This window comes from Pygoscelis adeliae, unplaced genomic scaffold (genome assembly GCF_000699105.1).
Source record: "Pygoscelis adeliae isolate BGI_AS28 unplaced genomic scaffold, ASM69910v1 Scaffold38, whole genome shotgun sequence".
In the NCBI taxonomy this organism is placed as follows: Eukaryota; Metazoa; Chordata; class Aves; order Sphenisciformes; family Spheniscidae; genus Pygoscelis; species Pygoscelis adeliae.
In genome coordinates, this window is record NW_008825614.1 from 18,433,506 (window position 1) to 18,445,034 (window position 11,529).

An 11,529-nucleotide genomic window follows, 5' to 3' on the forward strand; every position below is an offset into this window, starting at 1 on the left:
TCCTGAAGCCTCTAAGGCTTTTCCAGAGATCTGGTGGAACCAGACCTGGTATCTCATGAAGTATCATCACATGCAAAGACAAAGAAACACCCCCACAGGCATAGTTAATGCAGACAAACCTTAATGGCTTCTCCCCCCACCCCCCTCCAGTTGCAAGTGTATAATTAATCTCAGTTCAAATTTACATGTTTGATCTGCTTCTTTTAGGCTTCAGATGTCTTTGAAGGAAGGGGAAGACCTTGTGATTTGATCTGTAGCGCCTAGGATACCCTCGGTGTTTATGTGGGCAGATCCCCTGTGCCCAGTGCTTGTCAGATGTGGAGGGCTCCTGGCTTGCAGACATGGGGTGGGAGGGCAGAGGCTGAGGTGCTTCCCAAGCAGGGCCTCATGAGCCCCTTCACCCCAAGCCACCTTTTCTCCAGGGCTCCCATGAGCGGTGAGGGCACCTGTGGCCTGGTGGTGGAAACCTTCTGCAGACGAAAGGAGCTAATCCTCCTGCAAACAGACCCTGCGAGTCCTCGCTCCTGCAGTGTAAAAGAAAAGAAAGGCGTAGAAATGAAAAATGTATCCACTTCAAACAGGGAAATTTCCATTTGAAGTGCCGTCTTCGAGTCAAATCCTCCCCAGCAGCAGGACTTTTTTCCCCTCAGTAGTGTGTATCAATTTCTTCTGACAACAGTTTCATGGCTTCGGGATAAACAAGCCCAACTCCATTGGTATTATATTTTACAACTACAGACAGACCACGGAGATTAAAATTCTTTGGATGAGTCACCAAAGATGGGGAGGGGGGAGGTCCGCCGGGCGTTGTGAAAGGCAGGTTGAACACAAAACAAACCGAATCCAGCCTTTCATCCCAGGCGGTGCCATGGAGGCCAGGCCTTCCCCCGCGCCGGGAGGAAGGCAGACGCAGGCGGCGGGCGACGAGGGCAGAGCTAAGGGGACACCATCATGAGGGACCGTGCATGCTGCAGAGATGACAGAGGTGGCTTCTTGCCCTCGCACGGCGGCTGACTCAGGGCTGGGGAGGCCTCGGGGCTCTTCTCACTCCTTACGGCATAATATTAACTTCTCATTTCCCTGGCAAACACAAGTAGCTGAAGAAGAAAAATAATTTCCAGTTGATCCACAAGGGTTTTGTTTTTGTTTTGTTTTCCCGCTGGAACCAAAGGCCTCCCTTAAATGTTTTCTTCCCTGAAGTGCAGCGTTTTGGTTTGATCTCCCGATTTTTTTAAGTCGGGAGTAAAGCGAAACGAAACCCCGTGTGCTGACACGCATTGCTGAAAAGAACGCTGCTGAAAACGTCAGTCAAACACTGTCCCTTTCCCCAGTCCACCCTCCTTTCCCACCTTGCCGACTAAACCCCCTGATGAGTTTGACGTGAAGTCTAGATGAGTCAAATATGCTTTATCAGCAAAGAAAAAAATCTGCTGGAGGAAAACCACCTCGTGGCACCCCAGCTTGCCCTGGAAAACTGCCTTCACTGGGAGGGTAGCCAGAGGGAGCTAGTTTAGGCCATTGGTGGAAACCTCTCTGCTTAAGGCTGCCTTGTGCACAGCTTTAATCCCTTTGTGCAGAGGGAGCGGGAGCTGGCTGGGAGCTGCCTCAGGATTATTTTCTCTTACAGTGTATGCTTTTTTATTGCATCAGATCATGGTTTTAAACCTCAGCATCCAACCCAGCCACCACTCCTCCACACTAGACGTTACCCTTGCAGGTCAGGGAGATGGGGGTAGTTCCGGCCTCACACTGGGACATTCAGGAAAACTGTTCCAAGAGCCTTTGCTGGCCATCTGCAGAACTGAAGATGTTCAAAAACTTCATTATCTTGCTTCACACCCAGAACATGTCCAGAGTCTAGATAAAGGAGGACTCAAATCCTCAGGACTGCCCCAGCCCCTTTTCCTGAATCTCCTTCTCCAAGCAATACCGGTGTCTGCCAAGACAGGCTTGTAGAAGTATGGCGGGAAGATCCCTAGAAGACTTCCCTGCCTGTGCAGTTGGCATTAATATTAGGACTAACTCAGCTATGAGCTCCCATTTCTCCCTCACTGATCTGCTTGCCCTCATGGCTGCTTTTTTGGGCAGCAGCACAGCCTGGGTGCTCAGCAGAGCACTTCCTTGAGTCACAGTGACTTTCCCCAGCAGCTCGGTCAGCTCCTGGGCATTGCATGGGGCACGCTGCAGGTTGCAAAGGACAATTCTGGTCTCCCAGGCTGCCCTCCCAGCACTTCTTGTCCATGTCTCACCCCTCTGCTAGCTTCAGCCTGCTCTTATGCCATCATCTCCTCTTGCAAAGAGAAGTCAAGGCTGCATCTAGACAGAGCCACTCAGTGGGGTTTTGTATGCTGGGAATGAGAGGTTGTGTCTTCATCCGCCTCGTGATGGAGACAGTGGGACTCAAACATCCTCATGAGCAATCTGACGCTCTCTCAGCTTCTGTCCCTTAGCACACGAATGCATGCAGGTGGCAAAAGTGAGATGGCACATTTAGACTTCACGCAAGTCTAGGTCCTGTATCCTCAAAGCACAGAGGAATTTAGGCACCTCACTGGCACTGAACTCAAGGTGGGAATCTAGCTCAGAGGCTCTGCTTTGTAGCCAGAGGACTACGAAAAACTTTTCTAAATTTTGCAGTGACTACTTGAAACTCTGAACAGCTATAAGCTCTTCTGCTTTCAGTTTAGATCATGACAGGAATGAACCCATCCCTTCAGCAGTGCCAGAAGCCACAGGAGAAGACAGGCACGCAGGGCTGCTGCACACCTGCACGGCTGGTGCTGAGCACAGGACAGCCGGGGCCGGGCTCTGCAGAGAGGTACTGCCATGCTCAGCAGCACTTGTAGGTGCAGAAGGAGCTGGTCCCTGAATCAGAGCTTGGTGTTTAAATAGGAAAGGCCAATAAAAAGTGAGAGTAAAGGAAGTGATTTTTATCCCTGTTTGCAGATAGGGCACCAAGACATAGGAAGATGAAATGACTTGGTACAGGCTGGACAAGTCTGTGGTGGATCAGAGCGCTGAAAGCTGCTCTCCAGAGATGTAACCGAATGCCTCAGCCTTACGCCGAACTTTTCTCTCCAGGAACTGGTCTGTGACAGAGGATTCACTTTCTGCCAGAGAAACAGGGAGGAAAGGAGACAGTAATGGTGCTCTTGGCTGCTATTGATAATCATCAAATAGTTTGAATTCCTGCCCGAGAGACAAGGAAACGAGTATTTGTCTCACAAACAAGGCTTCATGTTTCTCAATCAAGATAAAACTCCTGTCTCATCCACTGACCATTAATGGAAGAGCTCGCGGGGTCTGGCAGGAAGAGCAGCCAGAAGCCTGCGTGTCTCCTGAACTCACGGGATTTGTGGAGGCCTTGCCCAGGTCGCCTGCAGCCCTGGGACTGAGGCGGGGAAGGATGGGGTGAACGGGAGGGACAACCCCTCTCCAGAGCAGCATGCAGCCCCTGGCACGCCACACGCCTGTAAGCAAGGGTCTCCCTCCCTGCTCGCCCCTCCATGGCCTGGCTGGCTGCCCTACGGGTGCTGCAGCCCTCCCCGAGACCCCTTCCCGGGGCGGGGGGGGTTCTGCGCTGTGGAGGTGCCCACCGGCTTTGCAGGCTCCTGGGGGAGGAGGGCACCCAGCACTGCCTGCACAGTGCTGCCTGCACCCAAAGGCACCCTCCTGCCAGCACAGCCCCATGTCCCAGGCTGGGTAAAGAGGTTTCCATGGGTGGAGAGGTTTCCCCTCCACCCCAGGGCTCAGTCCCCCCGCCACAAAGAAGCTCAGGCCCTGCGGACACGCACAGGCTTCTGTTGGGAAGGAGGAAAAGTCCTTTCTGGGCTAGACTCAAAATACACAGATACTAAAAATACTCAAAATGGAGAAGAAAATACTCAAAATACTCAAAAAACTCAAAATGGAGTAGAAAGTGCTTGTCATGGTCCTTTCTGTTTCAGCCTAATAAAAAAACTCCTATGAGAGGTGAATGGAGAAAATCCCTTTAGGCAACAGCTACAGTATAAATACTCTCCAGGGGAAAAATAATTTACAGTGATACTTTTTTCTTCCTCATCCAAGAAGTGGTTAAGGATTTGGCAGGGAAACAGTGGAGGAACTGATCAGCCTACCTATGATTTTAAAGCTGAATAACTTGTCTGCAAATGCCACAAACTTATAGCCCGACAATAATAAGTGTTAGCCAAAAATAGAACAACCAGCTTGCTTTTTTTTTTTTTTTTTTTTTTTAAAGATTAAATGCACAAACAGGTTACAACTCTTAAAAGCCAAGAGCTGGGTAACCAGGTGATTTATCAGCAAGGACTTCCTCCAGCCGGGAAACCCACCATTTCCTTCTGCCTGGAACTGCAAAAAGTGTAATGAAAAGTTAGGGGATTTTATTTTTTTTTTTGGCAGTACAGTCTGGAGCCTGCTACCTGAGGACTGAAACAGAAACGAAGCACACTGCTGGTACCCCAAGACCTGACTGCTGCAACCTCAAGGGCTCATGGTTGCTTGCCACGGGGGGATGCTGCTGCCCGCAGGGCCTGGGGAGGTTTTGGTGGCTTTTCTGTGTCTTCCCTCTTCCCTTAGGGGCAAAGAGCAACAATTTGGGGCAGAAGTGCACTTGGGTGCTCATGCTGACATAGAAAAGCTGAGGCCAAGCTTTACACAATCCCTCATACGCTGCAGGCTAGGCAGGGTTCAGAGATCCAGATCCTCCTCCATTATTCCAAGTACTGTATTTGATTGCTTTTCATCTGCCTCCCTTCCCCTTTAAATTTTGTCACAAAACCTTAATGTCTTGTCCTCGAGTGTATATGTTCACAACGGCCGGCAGCCTGCTTTTCTCCCTGGGCGGCTCTTCCCTACGAGCGTGCTCAGGTTTGGTAATCTCTTACCTCTTCATTGACTCTGCTGCTACTGTAACGCATCAGGGCCTGGACCTTATCGCACACACACCCACCACCTCACCTTCCCCTGCGGGAGCTGCACCCCTCCCTCCCCTTGGGCGCCTGTGAGGGCCCCCTCTCCATCTATTTCTTCCCCTCCTGACACATGGCAAGGGGAACAGGTTCCCTGGGTTTGCACGTCACAGGTAAGAGCAGAAAGCCAGACCTACCCGACTTCCCACCCCGCGCTGGGTCTGAGAACAGAGAGGGGAAGAGCCTGGGCTCCCACCTTGCCTCCCAATGTGAGGCACAACTTGCACAGGGTAAAAAAAGGGTCGATGCCTCCATTCCCTCAGGCACCAACGGAGAAGAGAAAGGAGGAAAATGCTTCCCCCCTTCCAACCGCCTGCTGGGCAAAGCTGAGCCTAAGCAGAAAGCAGGGTGCTGGCTGTAGCTCAGCTGGGGTGGGGGAATGGCGGGAACAGCAATCCAGGCTGCCCCTGGCACCTCTTTTTAGGAACAGGCTCCATCACAAGGCTGACTCAAACACCTCAGTGTCGAAGGGAGGGCAGCCCAACCCCTACGTGTTTTCTGCTAAGCTAATAAATGTTAGATTAAGTGCTGGCAGATGACTCCATTTCCCTTTCCTGGTCCTAATCTCTGCAATTAAGATTAGTGATTATTTTGGTTTCTGAACTTTATATACAACGTGAACTGAAGCAGTCGCCCGGGTTTTGGGAACGAGGGCGCAGTAAGATGGGGATGTGCTCAGCAGCAGCAGCTCAGGCTGGGGATTGCTTGGTCGGTGCCTGAGAGGCCGAGTTGTACATCTGCCTGGGGAGTTCAGGGACTTTTTTCTGTGCCCTCAGCTCCCCACCTCCCTCGGCTCACACACCGCTCGGCACTCCCCCCGCTGCAGGGAATGACCCCCACCCTCCTGTTACATATTGCAATTAAAAAACAAAACAAAAAACCCCACCAGAAACCATATAATTATTGGTGTTTTGTGGGTGCCAGGAAGTTACCACCTTCCTCTCCCTCCCACAGTGCAGGGGAAAAGCACCTGCACCCGGTATCGCCCTGGCTGGGGAGCTGCCGAGCTCCCGCTTTTCCGCCGTACGCCTCCCACTGCCACCTCTCCAGGCAGAAAACCAGAGGCGCTGGCAATCAAAACCCCTCGTGCTAGGATAGGGCTCAAGAGAGCAAAGTAAATGCCAGGTACAGGAGGGGCCCGCTGCTTAATTGAAGCCTTCCTTCTGCAAGCAGGGGAGCGTGTTGGCACATGCTGCAGGAGGGATATTGCTTTGTCTGATCGCTTTGAAGACTGGGGGGCGGAGGGAGAAGAGAAGAGGCCAGTTAAGTATGTTTATGTTTGAGAGGAACAAAGGAGAGCGGAGGAGAGGCCGGGGGTGCCTGCGCCAGAGATGTGTCAGAGATCACTTGTTCCTCCTGGGCCAGAACACCAGCCCAGGACCACCAGCGGAGGAGGAAGCAGTGTGTGCAGAGCCGCGTTTAAAGCAGGGAGAGGAAAGATAGGGCAGAGAAAAAAAAACTCCCAAGAGACTTAGGATGGTGATAAACGTGACACAGGTTAGACACCGGGCTCCCAACCAGTGGGGTGTGCGATACAGCACAAATACACCACAGCTGATAACACTGCAAGCGCGTACCTTGCTGGGTCCTGGTTTCCCCTGGGGAAGTTAGGGAGCCCTGGAGTACACAACGTTTAACCAAGTCAAAGAGAAGGAGGCCGTCAGCTGCACCCCAGCTCTGCCATCTGTTATGGCAAATGAAGCACAGGTGCCCCCGTTTGCAACACTGCTGGGAGGAACTGCCTTCCCGGGGGGCTCTCACACAGCCCAGGGGCTGAGCGCTGCCCCTTCTGCCTCACGCTGCACCCCAGCAAACGGCACCCCCCAGCACGGGGGATGCATTTAGAGGGCTCTCTTTCAGCATCATCCACGATCACCAAAAACCCAAACTGCTTTTCTGTTCGCTATTTAATATTATGCTAACGCTGATGGGAACAGCACCTGCACAAGCCCCCGAGCACACTGCGAACAGTCAGTTCCTGGCAAGAGAGGAAGCACTCGCCCATGCTCGCTGTCGCTGCACAGCACCAGTCCCTGCAGCAAGCCCTGTGAGCACTGAGAGAAGGAAGGTGCCACTGAAGCCACTACCAGAGATGATGCCTTCTACTTCCCCGAGGCAGTAGCTCTGTTTTGGGAGGTCCAATCTGTAAGTTAAGACAACTTGTTCTCAAGCAGAGAGTAAGATAAATGCAATGAGCTATTTGTTCTCACTAAAAAGAAGCCTGTATCCAAGGACTGGGTTTATTGCACTGGCTGAAGGCAGACTTAATGCACGCACCCTGCGCAAGCCCCAAGGCCAGCAAACCTTCTGCTGCAGGTGATCATACAGATGACTGAATCAACTACACTTAGGGAGGGAACAGACGAGTGCCTGCTGTCGGACAGAGGTGGGCAACAGCTCCAAGGGTGCGGTGTAGACGCAGATCTCCTACCTGCAGTTTCCCACCAAAAAAAAGGAAAAAAAAGACCCTAGCAATCATTCACCAAAGCTTTTTCAGTCTTTTGGGGAAGGGAGGGAAGGAACATCATACATTAACAGATCTTTCCGAGTTCTCAGTAACCTTCCATGGAAGCAGAGATGGTTGAATAACCACATCGGCTCTTCAGTGTTGCCAAGATGCTTCTGCAGATCCACCTGTATTTCAGCATATGAATGCTAATACTGCATGCCTTCCCTACCTACCAATTTTTAAAATTTATTTTCTAAAATGTGGATTAAAAAAGCTAGTGGACAGCCCTATTTGGAGAAAAAAAAACAGACGAATTAGAAAAACATCCAGGTTTAAACAAAGAACTGGGAGACATCTTGCATTTTTACTCTTACTTTTTTGGATGGTTAGGAAACCAGCACTCTCCTCCACACAGCACAACATATAACCAAAACTAGTACTAGCTTTGCAACAGGAAACCAAAATTGACAGCACTTCTTGAATTCTTGAATGCTAATGCATAAACGCTGATGATCAGAAGAGGTTTAAGGCATACGTATACGAGAGCACCTCCATGGTACACAGGATTTCTGCTTGGTGTAAAAACCTGAAATTTGTTTCTTAACGGCAATGGTAGGTAAAAGTTGAAAGGAGAACTGTGTTTGAGAAATTTATTTTTAAATATGAATGTTTTAAGGGTTCCCTTGCATTCCACATTAGAGAGTCTGAAATATTTATAGACAGAAACTTCTGCATGGAACATGCACTTCCGCAGAAGATTTGAGACCAACAATTTGTCTTTCAGTCACTGGAGGCTAATTCACATTTCTAAGTGAAATGATTTTTGTTTGAGATTCAGCAAGTCTGTCTCAGACCTCAGAGATGGCAATCTGGAACAATTCCACTGGAGAAAGCAGGGGAAAACAAGAAACTATCTTTAAAGTCAGGCTCACAAGGACTCACAGCAGTGACTATTACTGCATGTGCTGCTTCTGAACCTGCAGCAAATACAGTATTTGAACTTAAAAAACCAATAAGCACAAAGTGATTACGACAGTAAAATGCCATTATGCCTTCCGAGATCAACAGGTTTCGGCTAAGATCCTAAACTTAAAGGGGTGTTTCATCAAAAGGCACTCGAGTCCATCAATCACTATCTGCTCCTTTTACATGAGTCCCTGGCAGGGCTCCATTCTTGCTTTGGTTTTATTTTCCTCCAGCCGCCCTCTTGTGCCTGCATACAGGCTTACAGGCAAGCTCCATCCCCTATCCAGTGAGGTGGACCCAGCAGGCCCTGAGAAAGACAAATCAGAGCAATCACACTCTTGTCATAACCAAGTTAAGAAAACAGCACTGCATTGCCCTTCTCTTGTATCCTGCAAGGAATTCCGCCATCTGCACATTTCTTTGCAAGAATCATCAGCTGAAGTCACACAGTGTGGCGAGTTTCAAGCTCATATACGTACTTAAAAGTGGATGACAGACATTTTAGCCACAGAATAAACATGACACAGACACGCTGCAGTATCCATCTTCCCATTTTATTTGTAATCCCCAAAATGATCCAGTGGGGATGGTCAGCTTCCCCTCCAGTCTTGGTAAATGAATGTAAAAGAAACAGCAGAAGTCACATCGTACTGGGCCTGACCCTGACCCTGCAATTGGACTCACTTGATCAGAGCTGCAGGACACAGTGAGCAATGTTATCCAATCCAACTTTTACATGCTTAGGACTTTGCAAAATGTTGGATTAGCACATCTGTAAGTTGTTAAGTCACAACTTTTACTGGGCAAACAAAACCTTTCAAAGCAACATACTCCGTCCTACTAGCATTTCCACAACACTGTGGAACACCTGATTGCACTGAGCCAAGTGCACCAGGTGCTGTGTTAAATGGGAGAGGGTGGGGGAAAAGGGGAGGACTGTGCCTCAAGCCTAGCTCGTCCCTCTCAACCCAAACGGGAGACCACTCCCAGCTCTGTATTTCTTACTGAATTGCCACAAAACATGCAACAATATAGACTATGCATAAAGGTATCTGCAAAGACAGCAACCTCTCCCTGCCCAGAAGCGCTATATCCTGCCTATCAGAGTACTTCTATATGCAGAAAGAGCTCCAGGCACTCAGGTGTGGAGACAGCAGGTCTGGTTCATATGCCATCTTTGCTGATGGAGGTGGTCTTGCAGCACAGCAATTAGTGACAACTCAGGCAAGTCTGAAGTCCTGCCTGTGGAATCATCAGGCAAACGGGGGAGGGACTGCATATAAAAACCAAGACTTACTTCTTTCTTTGCCCTTTCCGCATGAGAAAAGAACACTGTATAACAAGGAGGGGAGCGGGGGGCATTAATTATGCCTAGGAGTGGTTAAAAATAGGGGTATTCTCAACTGTTGTGTTTCCAGAACAGGGATGTGATATCTGAGCATCCTACAGAGTCCAAGAGGTGTGGGAAGATGATGGTTCTTGTCAGTTTTGTGTAAGGCCTGGAGATGTCAGTGCATTTCTGCTGCCTTGTCAATTCCTAGCCTTTTATAACAGCAATAGGTCTCAGTTTAATGGCTTTCTTGCTGATGCCAGCTGCATGGCAGGTGTTAACCACATCTGTCACATTCTTATAAGACTCTGGTGCCTGGAGGGGGAAGAGAGGGAGAAGAAAAAAGAAAGACAAAACTATAAACAACCCAAAGTCACAGGAAGTTAGATGTAGGCTTTTGATATCCCCGCTTCTCTTCGCAAAAATAGAATCGTATGAATTGAGGGTGTAGAAGTAGGTGAATTTACTGAGAATCTGGCTACCTTACATATCTAAGAAATCTTTGAGACACTGTCCTGGTTTTGGCCAGGATAGGGTTAATTTTCTTCCCAGTAGCTGATACAGTGCTGTGTTTTGGATTTAGTATGAGAATAATGTTGATGACACACCGATGTTTTAGTTGTTGCTAAGCAGTGCTTACACTAGCCAAGGACTTTTCAGTTTCCCATGCTCTACCCACTGAGAAGGCTGGAGGTGCACAAGAAGCTGGGAGGGGGCACAGCCAGGACAGCTGACCCAAACTGGCCAAAGGGACATTCCATACCGTGTGACGTCATGCTCAGTACATAAACTGGGGGAAAGCTGGCCGGGGGGCAGTGATCGCTGCTCGGGGACTGACTGAGCATCAGTCGGTGGGTGGTGAGCGGTTGCATCACTTTTTTTTGTTTTTTTTTTTTTCCCCCTGGATTTTTGTTTCTGTCTCGTCGTTTTACTTTCCATTATAATTTTTATTATTATTATTATTTCAAGTATTAACTGTTATCTCAACCCACGAGTTTTCTTACTTTTGCTCTTCTGATTCTCTCCCCCATCCCACCGGGGGGGAGGGTGAGTGAGTGGCTGTGTGATGCTCAGTTGCCAACTGGGGTTAAACCACAACAGACACGTAGCTTTCCAAATAAGCTTTCACCATATTTCAGATAAAATACTAGCTATTTCGGTTCAGTTTTTCCTATATTCTCAGATAAGGTAATCCAGTCCACCAGCATGTGAGAATGTCAAGCCTCGTTATCTGGCAGGAAGTCACTCTGACCTTCTCCTTACAGATAGCCTTTAAGATAGATAGCCTTTAAGATTTATCTTCACTGCCCCTCAGTGACAGGAATCAGGGTTGAACTCTAGAGCTTCGCCCTCCAGCATTCTGACAAGGAAGCTGCTCTTGAGTAGAGATTGTAATGCGATCAACGTATTTGTACAACACCAACACCCACAACAGCATAGTTCCAAATGATTAACACACTTCTGTGAGTGAGGTTGTGAACAGAAAAGACGTTCTATCATGTTAATGTAGAGGAACTGGAAGTCATAATATTCAAACTTTTCTAGCCATTCAGAGTTCTCTTCTTCTTGAGCAAATACAGGAATTCATCTTAAAAGAGGCAGATCTCTCATACACTGCTAATAAACTACATGGCAGCTGCAATGTAAAGTAAGTTTAAAGCTGAGAGAACATAATTCAAGAAGAGAATCCATAAAACATAACTACTTTTGTGATGCTCACACAAAGACTTCTCAGGGTCGATAGTAATTATCACCAGGCAGAAGAGGAAAAAAACATACCCCCCAAAACCTGTCAAACAGGCATCTCCCCT

At 48.7% G+C, this 11,529-nt stretch overlaps 1 protein-coding gene across 1 annotated transcript in view; it reads right to left on the reverse strand.

The window, feature by feature from the left end:
• Nucleotides 1-8,923: 8,923 nt before the first annotated feature.
• Nucleotides 8,924-11,529, reverse strand: part of RTCB (RNA 2',3'-cyclic phosphate and 5'-OH ligase) — a 12,538-nt gene continuing 9,932 nt past the window's right edge. Inside the window, exon 11 of the mRNA XM_009333070.1 lies at nucleotides 8,924-10,033. Within this exon, the coding sequence (XP_009331345.1) occupies nucleotides 9,926-10,033 (108 nt within the window). The 3' untranslated portion in view covers nucleotides 8,924-9,925. The remainder of the gene's footprint in view (nucleotides 10,034-11,529) is intronic.